Below are 14,440 nucleotides of genomic sequence, written 5' to 3' on the forward strand. Positions count from 1 at the left end.
TGTATTTTAATGTGCAGGTTTTGATGCTGCACATTGGAAAATATGGTACACAAAGACCATAAGTAGTCTGAGCCTCAGTTACGCATCTCTTCCTGAGATGGTCAGATTTAATGCTGTCTTTGAGGGAAGCATTTCGAGCCTACTTAGCCACCAGCACGCATTAACATGAAATTTTCTTTACATGCACTGACATACACAGTGTGTATAGTACGATATCAATAACCATGAAAAACTCATTTTGCATAGAGATACCAAATTTAAATAAATATACTATGCAAAAAATCATTTTTATGATGAAACTAAGTACCAGACTTCTACAATCATTCTTTTAAATTGGCATTTTTATAATTAGGGGTGTGTGTGTATGTGCATATACATGTATGAATGATAGTCTAACTTCCCCATTTGAACAAACTAAGAATGTTTCATTTGTGTAGATAGCTATATCCACAAGATCTTGTGGATCAATTTCTAATGACCTACTAGAAAATTTGGTCTTAACTCTGGATGTGGGAAACATTCTGGAAAATATAAGATAACAAGGCTTTCATGTAGTTTTGTGAAAAACATTATTCTTTGCCTTCTGTGCTTTGCATGCAGAAGGTGTTCGATGCCTCATGGCTTTATATAAGACTTAAACTTACTAACTTCTCTGCTCTGTGGCACTGTATTCAGGATGTAGAGTCCTCAGGAATTCCTACAGGCTCTCCAAGATCGAGGACAGGCCTTTGGATAATTTATAGACCACTTGATTATATGCCTTCTGATGATGGAAGAAGGTGTTTTTCATCCCCTAGTTAGGGAAAGGCTTGAGATGTCTATCTCCAACCACCATATGATTTTCAATCATTTGTACTTAATAGCTTCTTCCTCTCTGAGGACTATAATGCTGTTTTTAGTTGCCTAAGTGATATTTTGGGGACTAGAAGCTATAGAAAAATGTTTGGTCAAAAACTTGGTAGAACAGCAGCCACAGAGGCTATATTTTACTAGTCTGTGTCATAGTTCCATCAGTTCTTTTATAAGGGTAAAGCGACTCCAGTATTTAACCATTTAAAATTTGGATTTTTAAATTAAACAATTTCCACAATGCCTTTGTGAGTACAGTTGAATCTCCTTCTGCAAGGAATGCCTCAAGGAGTACAGCTGATGCTACTTTATCATTGTTTATCGCTTCCTTTTTATTCCTTACAGCAGAGCAGTGATACTGTTTTCACATTTGTTCTTCTACTGGGATTGTAAAGAAACTGGCCAATTTCCTTGTACTTTGCATTCACCAACATCCTCAGATAGCCTGCTAGGAATTTGTTTTCATATGCTAATGATTTACAAAATTAATTTCTCTACTTTTCTTTTAAGTAGCTTCAGGGAGTCTCTGATCTAAGTTGTCATTGTGTGCAATCTGTCTACTCTGAATTTGTTTCTCTTTTTCTAATCTGGTGTTATATGAATTTAGCACAAATTGTTATGTAAATATACAAACACCCATTAATATCTATGATGTGCTATCTGTTTTTATATTTATACTGTGTGGTGTTAGAAACATCAAGTTTCAAGATTCATGTCTTATTTTTCCATACCACATCTTGGAAATGCATTATATAATTTCAGATGAAAATAACTTTTTAAAATTTGTCTTATAGCGTGCAGGCTTAGTAAAGGTAGATGGTAGTTCTGTATTTGAAGAAGCTTTACAGAACATTGATGAAGAACTTAGATTTCAATGTTAGACTAATAATTAATAAGAAATTTGAAAGCTATGAGCAGGCATAACATCTTTGACCTTGACTGGAGTTTGGCCTTCTGCATAGGCTGCAGGACTCAATTTTATAGGAAGAGCTTGTTCTCTTTTTATTACTAGCATCATTCCCCATTCGAATGGGGAGTAGTATCATAAAATGAATGCATGGTTATTATAACAGAATTGACTGAAAGCAGCTGAGAGGGGAGATATATATATATATATATATAAAAAAATTAAAAAATATACACACACACACACCCCTTTAAATTGTGCTGTTCAGCTGTTCTTTCTCTCCTTCATTCATTTTCCCTCCTTGCTTTCCAAATAGTAAATGTACACAACCAAGCAAGCAGGAACACGCAAATACCACTGCATTTTCCAAATTAAAAATTAACAATTGCATTTAGTAGGTTTTGCAAGCATATAAAATGTACATGAAATCCTGTACTAATTTCTATCTATTTTCAGTACATCCCAATTGACTTTTTATCCACAGCCTATTTTGTTCCAGAATATTTGATATTCCTGTATTTCATGGACTGAATTTAGAGACACGGATTTGTATGGAAATTTACCTCATAAATATGATTTTGAAATGTTACTATTTTTAAAAATAGGAATATTTGTACTGGATCTGTGGTCTTCTGTGGCTTCTGGTGCTTTCTACCTTCTGTGTTTTCACCTCCTAAATCTCATTATGTGACAGCTGAAGACATTATCACTTTCAAATATTATTTTTCTTAGAAGCAATGGGCTTAGCCAAAGTCAAGGGAAGTTGATAAGGATTTTCTGTGCCTGCAAACATAACCCATTCCACTTAGCACTACTGAGAAACTTCTTTCTTTGTAGCATATTAGGATTTCTTCTGCTGACAACTGAATATGTTCTTAAGTATATGTTTCATAATGATATCCTAAAGTTTTTTAAAAAGTGATTAAATATCATTTTCTTTTATGAAAATTGTAAGATCAAATTTTGATGTCTAAGTTTAACTCAACATTCTTCTATTCTCATCTTTTGAATCGAATCAATACTTAAGGTATCATTTTTCTTGAATTGCCTTTCTGCATATAGTATTCATATTGAAATCTGTGAAGACGGTAGGTAAAAAGGGAGGACAAAAGACCATTGCTTTTCCAGCATATTCTGCAACTTTAAAAGAAATTTTAAAAAACTGCTGATTTACATGTTATTTGATATGTATCTGAGAACTGAAATGGTCAGCTATGTCATTTGTTTATTCTTTTCTTCAGAAAACCACACAACATTTGAGGGATTTGATATTATCTATCTCATATTCAGTTAAACTGGTTACTATTCATCTGTATTCTGGGTGCTCTAAATACCTGGACCTCTTTATAGCTGTTTTATCATTTGTGTGATCTGACTGACAGCATTTAGAGGCTAATCACAAGAATCAAATGCACTTGAGCCTCATTGCATTTTGAAAGTTTGGCCCTTTATATCAAATAGTACATTTGCTAAGTGCAAACCAACTGTCTTTTGGTAATAAATAAATAGATAGATTTGCCTTCCTACCAGTATGAATTTCATTTTTATATCTAGCATACAAAATCTTCAGAAAGACCACAGGTAAAAGAAAGTGTATGTGCTCATGTTGCATACATTGAATTCACTGAGTGTGTTTCTTTAGCTTAATTCAACACTATGTTTCTTTGGCTTTAATAGTATTGCAGTGGAGGTAAGAACTATACCTAAAATAAAGAGAAGGAACATGAAGGAGCAAAAAACAGGTCCAAAAATAAAAGAATTTGGGTTGGGTTTTTTTTTGTTTTGTTTGTTTCTCACTGTGGTTAACTTCTTTCTTTCTTTTAGTGTCACTCCAACTACAATAAAGTTAATTTATTGTTATCGCTTTCTTAAACAAAGAACTGGAGCAATTTTCTGGAAGACAAACTGAATGTGTTGGGAGGAAGACGTAGAATGTGTTTTTGGATCTCTAAAGGACATATACAGAGAGTTCAGGCTTGCATTTCTAAACTTTTGAAGGATGGAAAGGGGGAAAAAGCAATGCAGATGAGGAATTGCTTGTTTGGCCCTGTATATGGTGTGTAGCATGCTGGAAATAGTTTTCTTACGTTCAGAAGGACATTCTTTGTGTATTTCACCTTCTCACCCCTTAAATTACTTCTAGGTTTTTGAATAATCTAATTTTAAAAATCCTACAAAAGTTTTTTATTTCCAATTACATATTTACTGAACAGCCTTGTCTAGATTCAGACTAGAAGTGGTGTGAAGGTCTTCTCCTGTTGCTGAGATTGCATGTTCTTTGTCCTTATGGATTATTTTCCTTTTTTGAAAAGTTACCTTGCATATCCCTACTCTCTACTAGTGACAAATATTGTTCAATTAAGTATTTAGTTAGTAAATCTTCAGGAACAACATTTACTAAACAGTGTGAAGTGTTTTATTACTTTTGTTCCTGGGTGGTAAACTGAAGGCTTTGATTCTGCAAGGACCTACATACATGTGCATTTAATTTTCAGCTACTAATAGACCTCACCTGGCTGCCTAGGCTACTCTGGTGTTTGCAGGCCTCTGCTTTTCATTTTTGGTTTTTTGAAGGTGTGACTACAGTTCATTTAGACATGGTCAACCTAGCTTTAAAACAGCTAGTTCAGGTATTGCTAGTAGTTGAGGTACAGTTGAACTGATTTTTCACTATGAGTTATCTTTTAGTGTCTTTATGTAGTTTCTTGGATGGTTTTGCAGCCTGCGTTGGTCTATATTGGTACCTGAAGTTTGAAGAAAGCTTGAATAGTTCTACTGAAGCTATAATCTCTCCTGTCTGAAGCATTGATGTGCTCTAAAGAAGTCTTAACGTTGTACTGCAGAAAGTATTTTCAATTTGTAATTTAGATTTCCATCCTGAAAAACCTTTCTTAAATGCTTCTTGAGTCTATGAACTTTGAATAAGCAATTGATTTTGAAGGGATGAGGTTTAAATTGGCACAGAGTTTTGTTTTATCAAAAATGACAATTAAACAAAAATATGAAAAAATCTTAGTAAATAATATGTGGAAATTCAGTTTCATATACAGTTTTAAAAATAGTGCACAAAACCATTCTTTTTGGCTTAACCAAAATCACGTTCACTTAGTAGTGACTTAGTAATGTCATTTGCTGAAATGGCATATTTATCTTGGTTTTAGTGGTCATTAGCAGCTCTGAAAATGATGGTATTTTAAAATGGAATAATAACAACATTTGTTAATGGCATACTAAAGTTAACCTTATATTTTATCATTTCAGTTATTCATGGTGGACAATGGAGCAGATGACTGGAGAATAGCCATGACTTATGAGCGTATTTTCTTTATCTGCTTGGAAATACTTGTATGTGCTATACATCCCATACCTGGGAACTATACATTCACATGGACGGCCCGGCTCGCCTTTTCTTACGCTCCATCCACAACAACAGCTGATGTGGATATTATTTTATCTATACCAATGTTCTTAAGGCTGTATCTTATTGCCAGAGTTATGCTTTTGCATAGCAAACTTTTCACTGATGCATCATCTAGAAGCATTGGAGCGTTAAATAAGATAAACTTCAATACCCGTTTTGTTATGAAGACTTTAATGACAATATGTCCAGGAACTGTACTGTTGGTTTTTAGTATCTCATTATGGATAATTGCTGCGTGGACTGTCCGAGCTTGTGAAAGGTAAGGTTGTTCTGTTTGGTTGGTTGGTTCTGCCTGTCTGTCTTGTTTTGCTGCTTTGGTTTTGTATTTGAAGGACCTAAACATTTAATGGAATGGAGCTTCCTGGTCTTTGATATGTTGAGTGCGGGTTGGATTTCACTCTGTCACAGACTGTCAGAAATGCTTTGCCTTTTAATCTGAAGGACTTACGTAGAGAAGTTTGTGCCACAACGTTTATTGTAGTATTGCCAGTCGATTTCAATGTTTTCATTTAACTTTGCTAAAACACAGTGGGATACCATAAAATGTCTTTTAACAACAGTTACTGTTGTTGATATTCTGTGTTGATAACAGCTTTCATTTATTGTGTATGCGAGTTAAATTTATTGAGAGTAATGTAGATAAAATAGCCATGGAAAATTCCATTGAAAAAATGTATTTTTTTCAATTAGACTTTTATTGTCCTGTTTCTTAAAAAAAAAAAAAAAGAAAGAAAGTGAAAAAATGTTATTGGGGAGTTGGCAAGATCAAGAAAGGGTGATGTACTGGTTTTGACTGGGGCAGAGTTAATTTTCTTCACAGTAGCTCGTATGGTGCTATGTTTTGGATTTGTGACCAAAATAGTGTTGATAGCACACCCATGTTTAGCTATTGCTGAACAGTGCTTACACAGCATCAAGACCTTTTCTATTTCTCACTCTTCCCACCCCCAGTGAGGGGTGCACAAGGGATTGGGAGGGGACACAGCCGGGACAGCTGACCCCAACTGACCAAAGGGATATTCCATACCATATGACGTCATGCGCAGCATATAAAGCTGGGGGAAGAAGAAGGAAGGAGGGGACGTTCGGAGTTATGGCTTTTTGTCTTCCCAAGTAACCGTTACACGTGATGAAGCCCTGCTTTCCTGGAAAAGTAAGATGGGAAGTAGTGAATGAATTCCTTATTTTGCTTTGCTTGTGCATACAGCTTTTGCTTTCCCTATTAAACTGTCTTTATCTTAACCCATGCATTTTATCACTTTTACCCTTCCGATTCTCTTCCCCATCCCACTGGAGGGGGACTGAGCGAGCAGCTGTGTGGGGCTTAGCTGCCTACCGGGGTTAACCCACAACAGAGGAACGGGGGAGGGAGGGAGACAGAAAAACAGAGGGGGGAAGAGATAATTAGGGGGTGAGAAAGAGATGGAGAGAGATCGAAAAAGAGAGAAAGCAAGACAGAGAGCAACAGAGACAAAGAAGGAGAAAGGAAAAGTTAGAAAGAGACAGAGAAAGAAAGAGAAGGGGGAAGAAAGATAAAAAAGAGGGAGAGGTAGAGAGAGCGGAAGAGAGAGAGAAAAAGAGGAACAGAAAAGAGAGCTACTAAAAGAAAGATAAATAGTTCTGAGGGATGGAGAAAGAGAGAGTTAAAGAGAGAGAAGGAAAGGGAGGGAGAGTAAGATAGGAAGAGAGAAAGAGAAAGGGAGGGAGAAATAGTGAGAAAGAGAGGGGGGGAAAGAGGGGGAGCAGACAGACAAACCAAGAGAGACAGCAAAAGCGAGAGTGTGAGAGTGAGAGAGAAAGAAAGCATGAGAAAGCACACAAGAGACCAAGCGAGCTGAAGAGAGAGAAAGTGGGAGAGAGATAAATACTGAGCAAGCAAGAGAGAGAAAGCGAGGGGCAAAAGCAAGAGACCGAGCGAGAGAGAGAAAGCAAGAGAGGAAAAGAGAGAATGCGATGGAGCAAAAGCAAGAAACCATGTGTGTGAGTCAGCACAGGCAGGGCACAGGTGTCCATTTGGGCTTGTGGGGTGTAGGGCAGGGTGATTTGCAGAGGCACATAATAAACACATGTAGAAAAGGAATAAACATATCCCTACAATAATGCTTTGAATCAGGTGTCCCACCTATCCTGTCAGGGAATTAAACCACTCAGCTAGCCAGGCACCACCAGTAGATTGTTTCATTTGATGCATTAAGTCCTGGAGATGTTGAATGTCGCTGGCTGATTCATCAGTTATGTTGAAGCAACACATGCCTTCAAAATCGGAGCAGCGTTTATGGTGTCGAAGGAGGAGATAGTCCACAGCCAATCGATTTTGTAATGTTCATTGGCATACGGCCATTACCTACTCAGAAAAAATAGCAATGAGAAACATTAATATCAAAATCACTTAGCATAGTATAATTCTGTAATACTGCTACTGGGGTTGGCACGCCAATGAAACACGTTGTCAAGAGATCTGCAGCTGTTAATCTTCCCTTAATACAAAAGGCAGATGAGTTAGTTACAGTAGAGGCCAACCAAATCCAAGTATTTACATGTTGATCTCGCGGAAATGTATCCAGGGCATGTGCTTGTAGTACAAGACGACAAAGCACGCTGAGCCAACCTGTGATAAGGGAGGAAAACAGGAGTGTCATCTCCTTCCAGTAATAGATATGCCGTTGCTCCAGCTCCTTCAGCTAATATTACTCCGGGTTTGATAACCCGATGTGGGGTAATTGCCCACACAGATTGAAGAGCTATGGCTTGCGCTTTTTCAGATTGAACTTCAATTCGGTGTTGGGTTCGTGACACCAATAACACCGTTCCAATGCTATCTCCTCTAGATAAGGCACAGGTATTCGTCGAAGATACCTGAAATACAAGAACTCAAGAATCTGATATCAACAGAGGATGTAAAATAAGAGGAGAAGTTGGGGTACAGAACCATACAGCATTCTCAGGGGTTATTATATGAATCTTCACATCTAGACTAATAGGTTGTGGTCCGACCACGCAATCCGTTGGTGTAAACAATTCCATTTCCCCTGTAGTTAATATTTTGGGAGAGATATCATCTGGAAGAATGTCAATCCTCACCATGTTTTGTACTGGAGGTGTTGTAATATGATCATAGGGTGTTTGATTATGAATATTCCGGCTGTTTAACAAAAAAACCCTGCTTTAGTAAGATGTGAACTCCAATGTTGTAAAGTTTTAGTACTGGTTAGCTTTTTAAATTGTTCCTTCAGCATCTCATTCATTCTTTCAATCAAGCCATTAGCTTGGGGATGGTAGGCGATGTGGAATATCCAATCTACCCCTAGCCCTTGAGCCCGATCTTGGACATTATGCCCACTCAAGTGTGTTCCTTGGTCACTTTGTATTTGGTGAGGAGGTCTGTAATGATGAATGAGTTGTTCTAATGCTTCGGTTGTGCTATGTTGATTAGCATATTTGGTGGGTTTAGCAAAAAACAGTCCTGACACTGTATCCGCAGCAGTGAATACATATCGCCACCCCCTCGACGGGGGCAGGGGGCCAATGTCGGCCCAGTCATCTGCCACAATCCCTTCAGAGGTATACCTGCTGTGGCACGGACATAACCACGGCCACAGATGCTTCAGGGTGTCCTGCTCCCATGTGGACTCATCCATGGGTCACAGTCCCTTCGACTCGAGTTCACGCTGGAGTTCCAGCCTGTCCAGTACAGCAGCGCAGAAACAGCAGCGATGCCCTGGCCATCTGCCAGCCCAGACACATGGCCATTGCTGTTATCAAAATGTTCCCAGGCACAGCAGAGTAAGATGATAAGCAGTACAGCAAGAAGCGAAAGCAAAAAGCAGCCACTAATGAGCACTAGACTCTAATATACAGTAAGGCAAGCAAGCCCCATGGCAAGCACAGGAGCCTGCCTGTGCTAAACAGCAATAACAGCTATAAATTCAATCCAGCACTTTCCAATCAAATCTGTCATTATCTTGAACTTTCAGCCCCACGTTGGGCACCAAAAAGGACTGTCGTGGTTTAACCCCAGCCGGCAACTAAGCACCGCACAGTTGCTTGCTCACTCCCTCCCCCAGTGGGATGGGGGAGAGAATCGGAAGGATAAAAGTGAGAAAACTCATGGGTTGAGATAAAGACAGTTTAACAGGTAAAGCAAAAGCTGCGCACGCAAGCAAAGCAAAACAAGGAATTCATTCCCTACTTCCCATTGGCAGGCAGGTGTTCAGCCATCTCCAGGAAAGCAGGGCTCCATCATGTGTAACGGTTACTTGGGAAGACAAACACCATAACTCTGAACGTCCCCTCGTTTATTAGCAATACGCACTACCAACCGCTCTACAGTACCTTGCAGCCCATGGCACCGCTCTGCTTGAGTAGTAATTACTTCTTGCGCAAGCACCTTTGCCTCTTGTAAAGTCCTGACTTCCCTTTCCAACTCTCTCATTTTTCTCCGTAATGCCACAACTTCACGATCAAGACCTCTAAGACCGGTAACTAATAACCATCCCAATCTCCCCACTAACTTGCGAGAAGACTCCAGTGCCGCTTTCCATGGCAATCCATGCATAGCCGTTTCAATTGTCTGGGGGGAAGTAACCACCGCCCCGTCATCTATTTCAGGCCATGCTTCCGGCAGAGCCCATGTAGCCAGGAAAGTGGCCACGGGGGTCCAGCGCTCAGTACTGGGCCATCCCGGAATACGGGGAGTCACTGTCGTGGCCTCCCCGTTCCCCGACTTTTTTGCCGGCCATGGCATGGCTGTTCCTGGATCCTGCCGACTACGCCAAATGTGTGGGTCAGCACAGGCAGGGCGCAGGAACAACCACAAAACCACAGATGAAATGCAAAGAGTAAATTTATTTTCGTTACCTCGCCAACTGGGGGATCCCTGAAGCAGCACCCGGGCAGAGGCACGCAAGCGGGAACGCAGGCACCGCTGAGCTCGGTCCATGCTGGAGGATCACCGAACCTGCTGTTTTTGCCTGTTTATCAGGGATTCGCGCAGGCGTAGTTTACCACGATCTTTCCCATAGCAGGGCAGGAATCTCAAGCGTGTTCAGTAGGGTGCCTCTAAGTCTATCACAGGCCTATGCTGTCTAAACACAGATGTTCTAACAAGGATAAACAACAATTAGAATGTTATATGTATTTTTCTACACCCCAGCTGCAAGTCACTTGAGCGTGTTTACGGTCCTCCTCGCTAATCTTCAGTTATTATCCCACACCATGTGAGAGCAAGAGCAAAAGCTAGAGGAAGAGAGAGCAAGAAAGAAAGCGAGAAAGGAAGAGGCAGCAAAATGGAGGGGGAGAGCAAGAGAGGGAGAAAGCAAAAGCGAGAATGTGAGTGCGAGACTGAGAGTGAATGAAAAGGTGAGATAGATAAAAAGCTAGAGAGAGAGAAAGGCTAGTGAAAGATAGAGAAAGCGAGAAACAGACATGTTTCTTTTCCTCTTCCTTTCCCTGTTTGCCCACTTTGGAAACTGTTTAGGGGAGTTATTTGTGACAGCTAGCTGATATAAATCAGCAGTTAAAATGCAAGCTGACTGTTATGGTCAGGTTACTTTTGGAAGTTATTCATTGCATTACTTCTCAATTTGTTATGGAGAAAAATAGCTTATCTTATAAACTGAATGTAGATATTATCTTGACATTGCTGCTTTTATTGTTCATATTGCCAGAACTGTGGAATGCAGTTTGTTACAGTAGATGCTTAGTGTCAATGTTGTTCAATTATGTTATGGCAAGACTAATCATGTTCTGAAAATGCTAACAGCAACATATTATAGTTTCAAAATATTTCCCATACCTGGGACAGAAGGAACATTCTAGGGGTGGGTTGACCTTGGCTGGCTGCCAGGTGCCCACGCAGCTGCTCTCTCACTCCCCCTCCTCAGCAGGACGGGGGGAGAAAATACAACGAAAAAGCTTGTGAGTCAACATAAGGACAGGGAGATCACTCAGCAATTACTGTCATGAGCAAAACAGACTTGACGAAGATTAATTTAATTTATTGCCAATTAAAAATAGAGTAGGACAGTGAGAAACAAAGACAAAACTAAACCCACCTTCCCCCCACCCCCTTCTTCCCAGGCTCAACTTCACTCCTGACTCTTCTACCTCCTCCCCCACCGAGCAGCGCAGGGGGGTTGGGGAACAGGGGATGCAGTCAGTTCATAATGCTTTGTCTCTGCCACTCCTTCCTCCTCATGCTGTTCCTCTGCTCTAGCGTGGGGTCCCTCCCACGGGATAGAGTCCTTCATGAACTGCTCCATCGTGGGTCCTTCCCACAGATTGCAGTTCTTCAAGAACTGCTCCAGCATGGGTCCTTTCCATGGGGTGCAGTCCTTCAGGAACGGACTGCTCCAGCATGGGTCCCCCGCAGGGTCACAGGTCCTGCCAGGAGCCCGCTCTGGCGTGGGCTCTCCACGGGCTGCAGTGTGGATATCTGCTCCGGTGTGAGGTCCTCCATGGGCTGCAGGGGGACAGCCTGCTTCACCATGGTCTTCTCCACGGTCTACAGGGGAATCTCTGCTCTGGCACCTGGAGCACCTCCTCCCCCTCCTTCTTCACTGACCTTTGTGTCTGCATAGTTGTTTCTCTCACATTTTCTCTCTCCTCTCTCTCACAGCTGCTGTGCAACATTTTTTACCCTTCCTTAAATATGTTATCAGAGAGGCACCAACAGCATCGCTGATGGGCTCAGCTTTGGCCGGCGGCGGGTCCATTTTGGAGCCGTCTGGAACTGGCTCTATCTGACGTGGGGGCAGCTTCTGGTGTCTTCTCAGAGAAGCCACCCCTGCGGTTTCCCCCGCCCCGCTACCAAAAATCCTTGCCACGTAAATGCAGTACAAGAAGTAACAAAGTGTTAGAAGGAAAGATGTTTTGCCTTCTAAATTCATTGCAAGCGACAAGGCGCTCTCTCATTTTGGCCCAAAATACAGGAATTCCAATATTCCGACACTAGTATTTCCGGAAAGGTTCAATTTTATTTCTGCACTGAAACCCAGACACCTTTTTGAACTTTGTTTATACTAGTATAACAGTGATGTTATACCAGTACAGAGCTCGTAGGCTGATAAATCAAAAACATTCCCGAATTAGAAAATAGAACATGAATTTACTTGTAGTTATTTTTCTATAAAACAGTGGGTTTATCTCAGTGATATCCAATATTTGTTTTTAAGCCTTGTTCTGTATTAAATAAAATCCATTGGTAAAATTCCTCTGGGTTTCCACGAGTGGTCCACTGAATCCAAGTATGTTAATTGAAAACTGAATCTATTGCTGCAACATAAATTGGACAACTATTTCAGATTACTTAAGTTGCGAGCTTTTGGGTCGGGGCTATCTTTGTTCTATGTTGCGCGCTGCTTAGCACAGTGGTATCAGAGAATAACACTTCCATATAATATATTGCAGTACTAATAAATGTAATTTTTTTTTTTGGGGGGGGGGAATAAGAGCTAAACACTTCTGAAAGCTCCTGATGTTCAGATGAAGATGAATGCTTTCATGTGCTGATATAGCAGTTTAAGACTAACTATTCAGTTTCGACTGATGCTGAGTGTGCTGACAGCTTGTGCTGAGAACACTGCCCAGGCAGGCGTAATACCCAAAATCGGCATTGTTTTCTCCTTGGAAACATGCTGCCTGAAGTGGAGAAGGCTGAGGTGAGAGTCTGTAGTCTTAATTCACTCACAGAGGGGAACACATCCGCCAGGTGGTGGGACCTTAAAATCCACCATTTAGTAGCGTCAATCAATTTTACTCCTTTTAGATCTGTACTAGCACTATGCACAATGCTATGCCGTGAACATATATCAGGTTGAGTTGGAACGGGCTGGCACTAAGCAGGTGTCTCTGTGCTATGCTCTCATTTATGGGGTGTGTGTGGCCAACGTGGGACACAGTGCATAAGCATATCTTCTGATGCCAAGCTGAGACAGCAAAAGAGACCAGTCTCTGACCACTGGGAAGAAGGATAAAAAAATATTTCTTATGCCCTAGAGTGCCAGCTACCTGACTAGGATGACAGCAGGAACAGGAATAGATGATGTTAGTGTCACAGGGCTATAGCCTGGTTTGGAAGCTGATGCAAAGCCTGTGGAAGCCAATGGGCTTTCATTGACTTCAAGGCCTTTCACGATGGATGCAAAAATGGTTGTGTCCACTGTGTAGTCATGCAAATCATGCCAAGTGGTTGGGATGAGCCTTTGGATACAAACTTAAGTGTCAGTTGTAAGGAACTGTGTACGTGTCTGAAAATATGCTTTGTAATGCTAGGAAATGATTAAGGGACTGGAGCATCTCTCCTATGAGGAAAGGCTGGGAGAGCTGGGACTGTTTAGCCTAGAGAAGAGAAGGCTTGGGGGGGGATCTCATCAATGTATATAAACACCTGAAGGGAGGGTGCAAAGAGGACGGAGCCAGGCTCTTTTTAGTGGTGCCCAGTGATGGGACCAGAGGCAATGGGCACAAACAGAAACACAGGAGGTTCTGTCTGAACATCAGGAAACACTTTTTTACTGTGAAGGTGACTGAGCACTGGAACAGGTTGCCCAGGGAGGCTGTGGAGTCTCCCTCCTTGGAGATATTCAAAAGTCATCTGTACATGGTCCTGGGCAACCGGCTCTAGGTGGCCCTGCTTGAGCAGGGAGGTTGGACCAGATGACCTGCAGAGATCCCTTCCAACCTCAACCATTCTGTGATGCTGTGACGTTGGGATGCATGGCAGAAGAAAATCTGCAACCACTGTTACTGACACGTATTTACGTGGTTTACGTGGCAAGGGTTTTTTTTTGGGGGGGGGGGGCTGCAGGGATGGCTTCTGTGAGAAGACGCCAGAAGCTGCCCCCATGTTGGACAGAGCCAGTTCCAGCCAGCTGCAAGACGGACCTGCCGCTGGCCAAAGCTGAGCCAATCGGCAACATTGGTAGCGCCTCTGTGATAACATACTTAAGAAAGGGTAAAAGCCACTGCACAACAGCAGCTGTGAGAGAGGAGTGAGAAAATATGAGAGAAACAACCCTGCAGACACCAAAGTCAGTGAAGAAGGAGGGGGACGAGGAGGTAGAAGAGTTAGGAGTGAAGTTGAGCCTGGGAAGAAGGGAGGGGTGGGGGGAAGGTGTTTTTAGATTTGTTCTTATTTCTCATTATCCTACTCTGTGATTAATTGGCAATCAATTAAATTAATCTTCCCCAAGTCGAGTCTGTTTTGCCCGTGACAGTAATTGCTGAGTGATCTCCCTGTCCTCGTCTTGACCCGCGAGCTTTTA

General features: G+C 41.4%; 1 protein-coding gene across 2 annotated transcripts in view; it reads left to right on the forward strand.

Annotated features, from left to right (window-relative positions):
• Positions 1-14,440, forward strand: part of LOC142403051 (small conductance calcium-activated potassium channel protein 2-like) — a 98,799-nt gene that overhangs the window by 10,521 nt on the left and 73,838 nt on the right. For both annotated transcript variants that reach the window (XM_075489186.1, XM_075489187.1), the window contains exon 3: positions 5,018-5,436. In XM_075489186.1, coding sequence (XP_075345301.1) covers positions 5,018-5,436 — 419 coding nt within the window. The remainder of the gene's footprint in view (positions 1-5,017; positions 5,437-14,440) is intronic.

The sequence above is a fragment of the Mycteria americana genome (assembly GCF_035582795.1).
Source record: "Mycteria americana isolate JAX WOST 10 ecotype Jacksonville Zoo and Gardens chromosome W unlocalized genomic scaffold, USCA_MyAme_1.0 Scaffold_32, whole genome shotgun sequence".
Classification (NCBI taxonomy): domain Eukaryota; kingdom Metazoa; phylum Chordata; class Aves; order Ciconiiformes; family Ciconiidae; genus Mycteria; species Mycteria americana.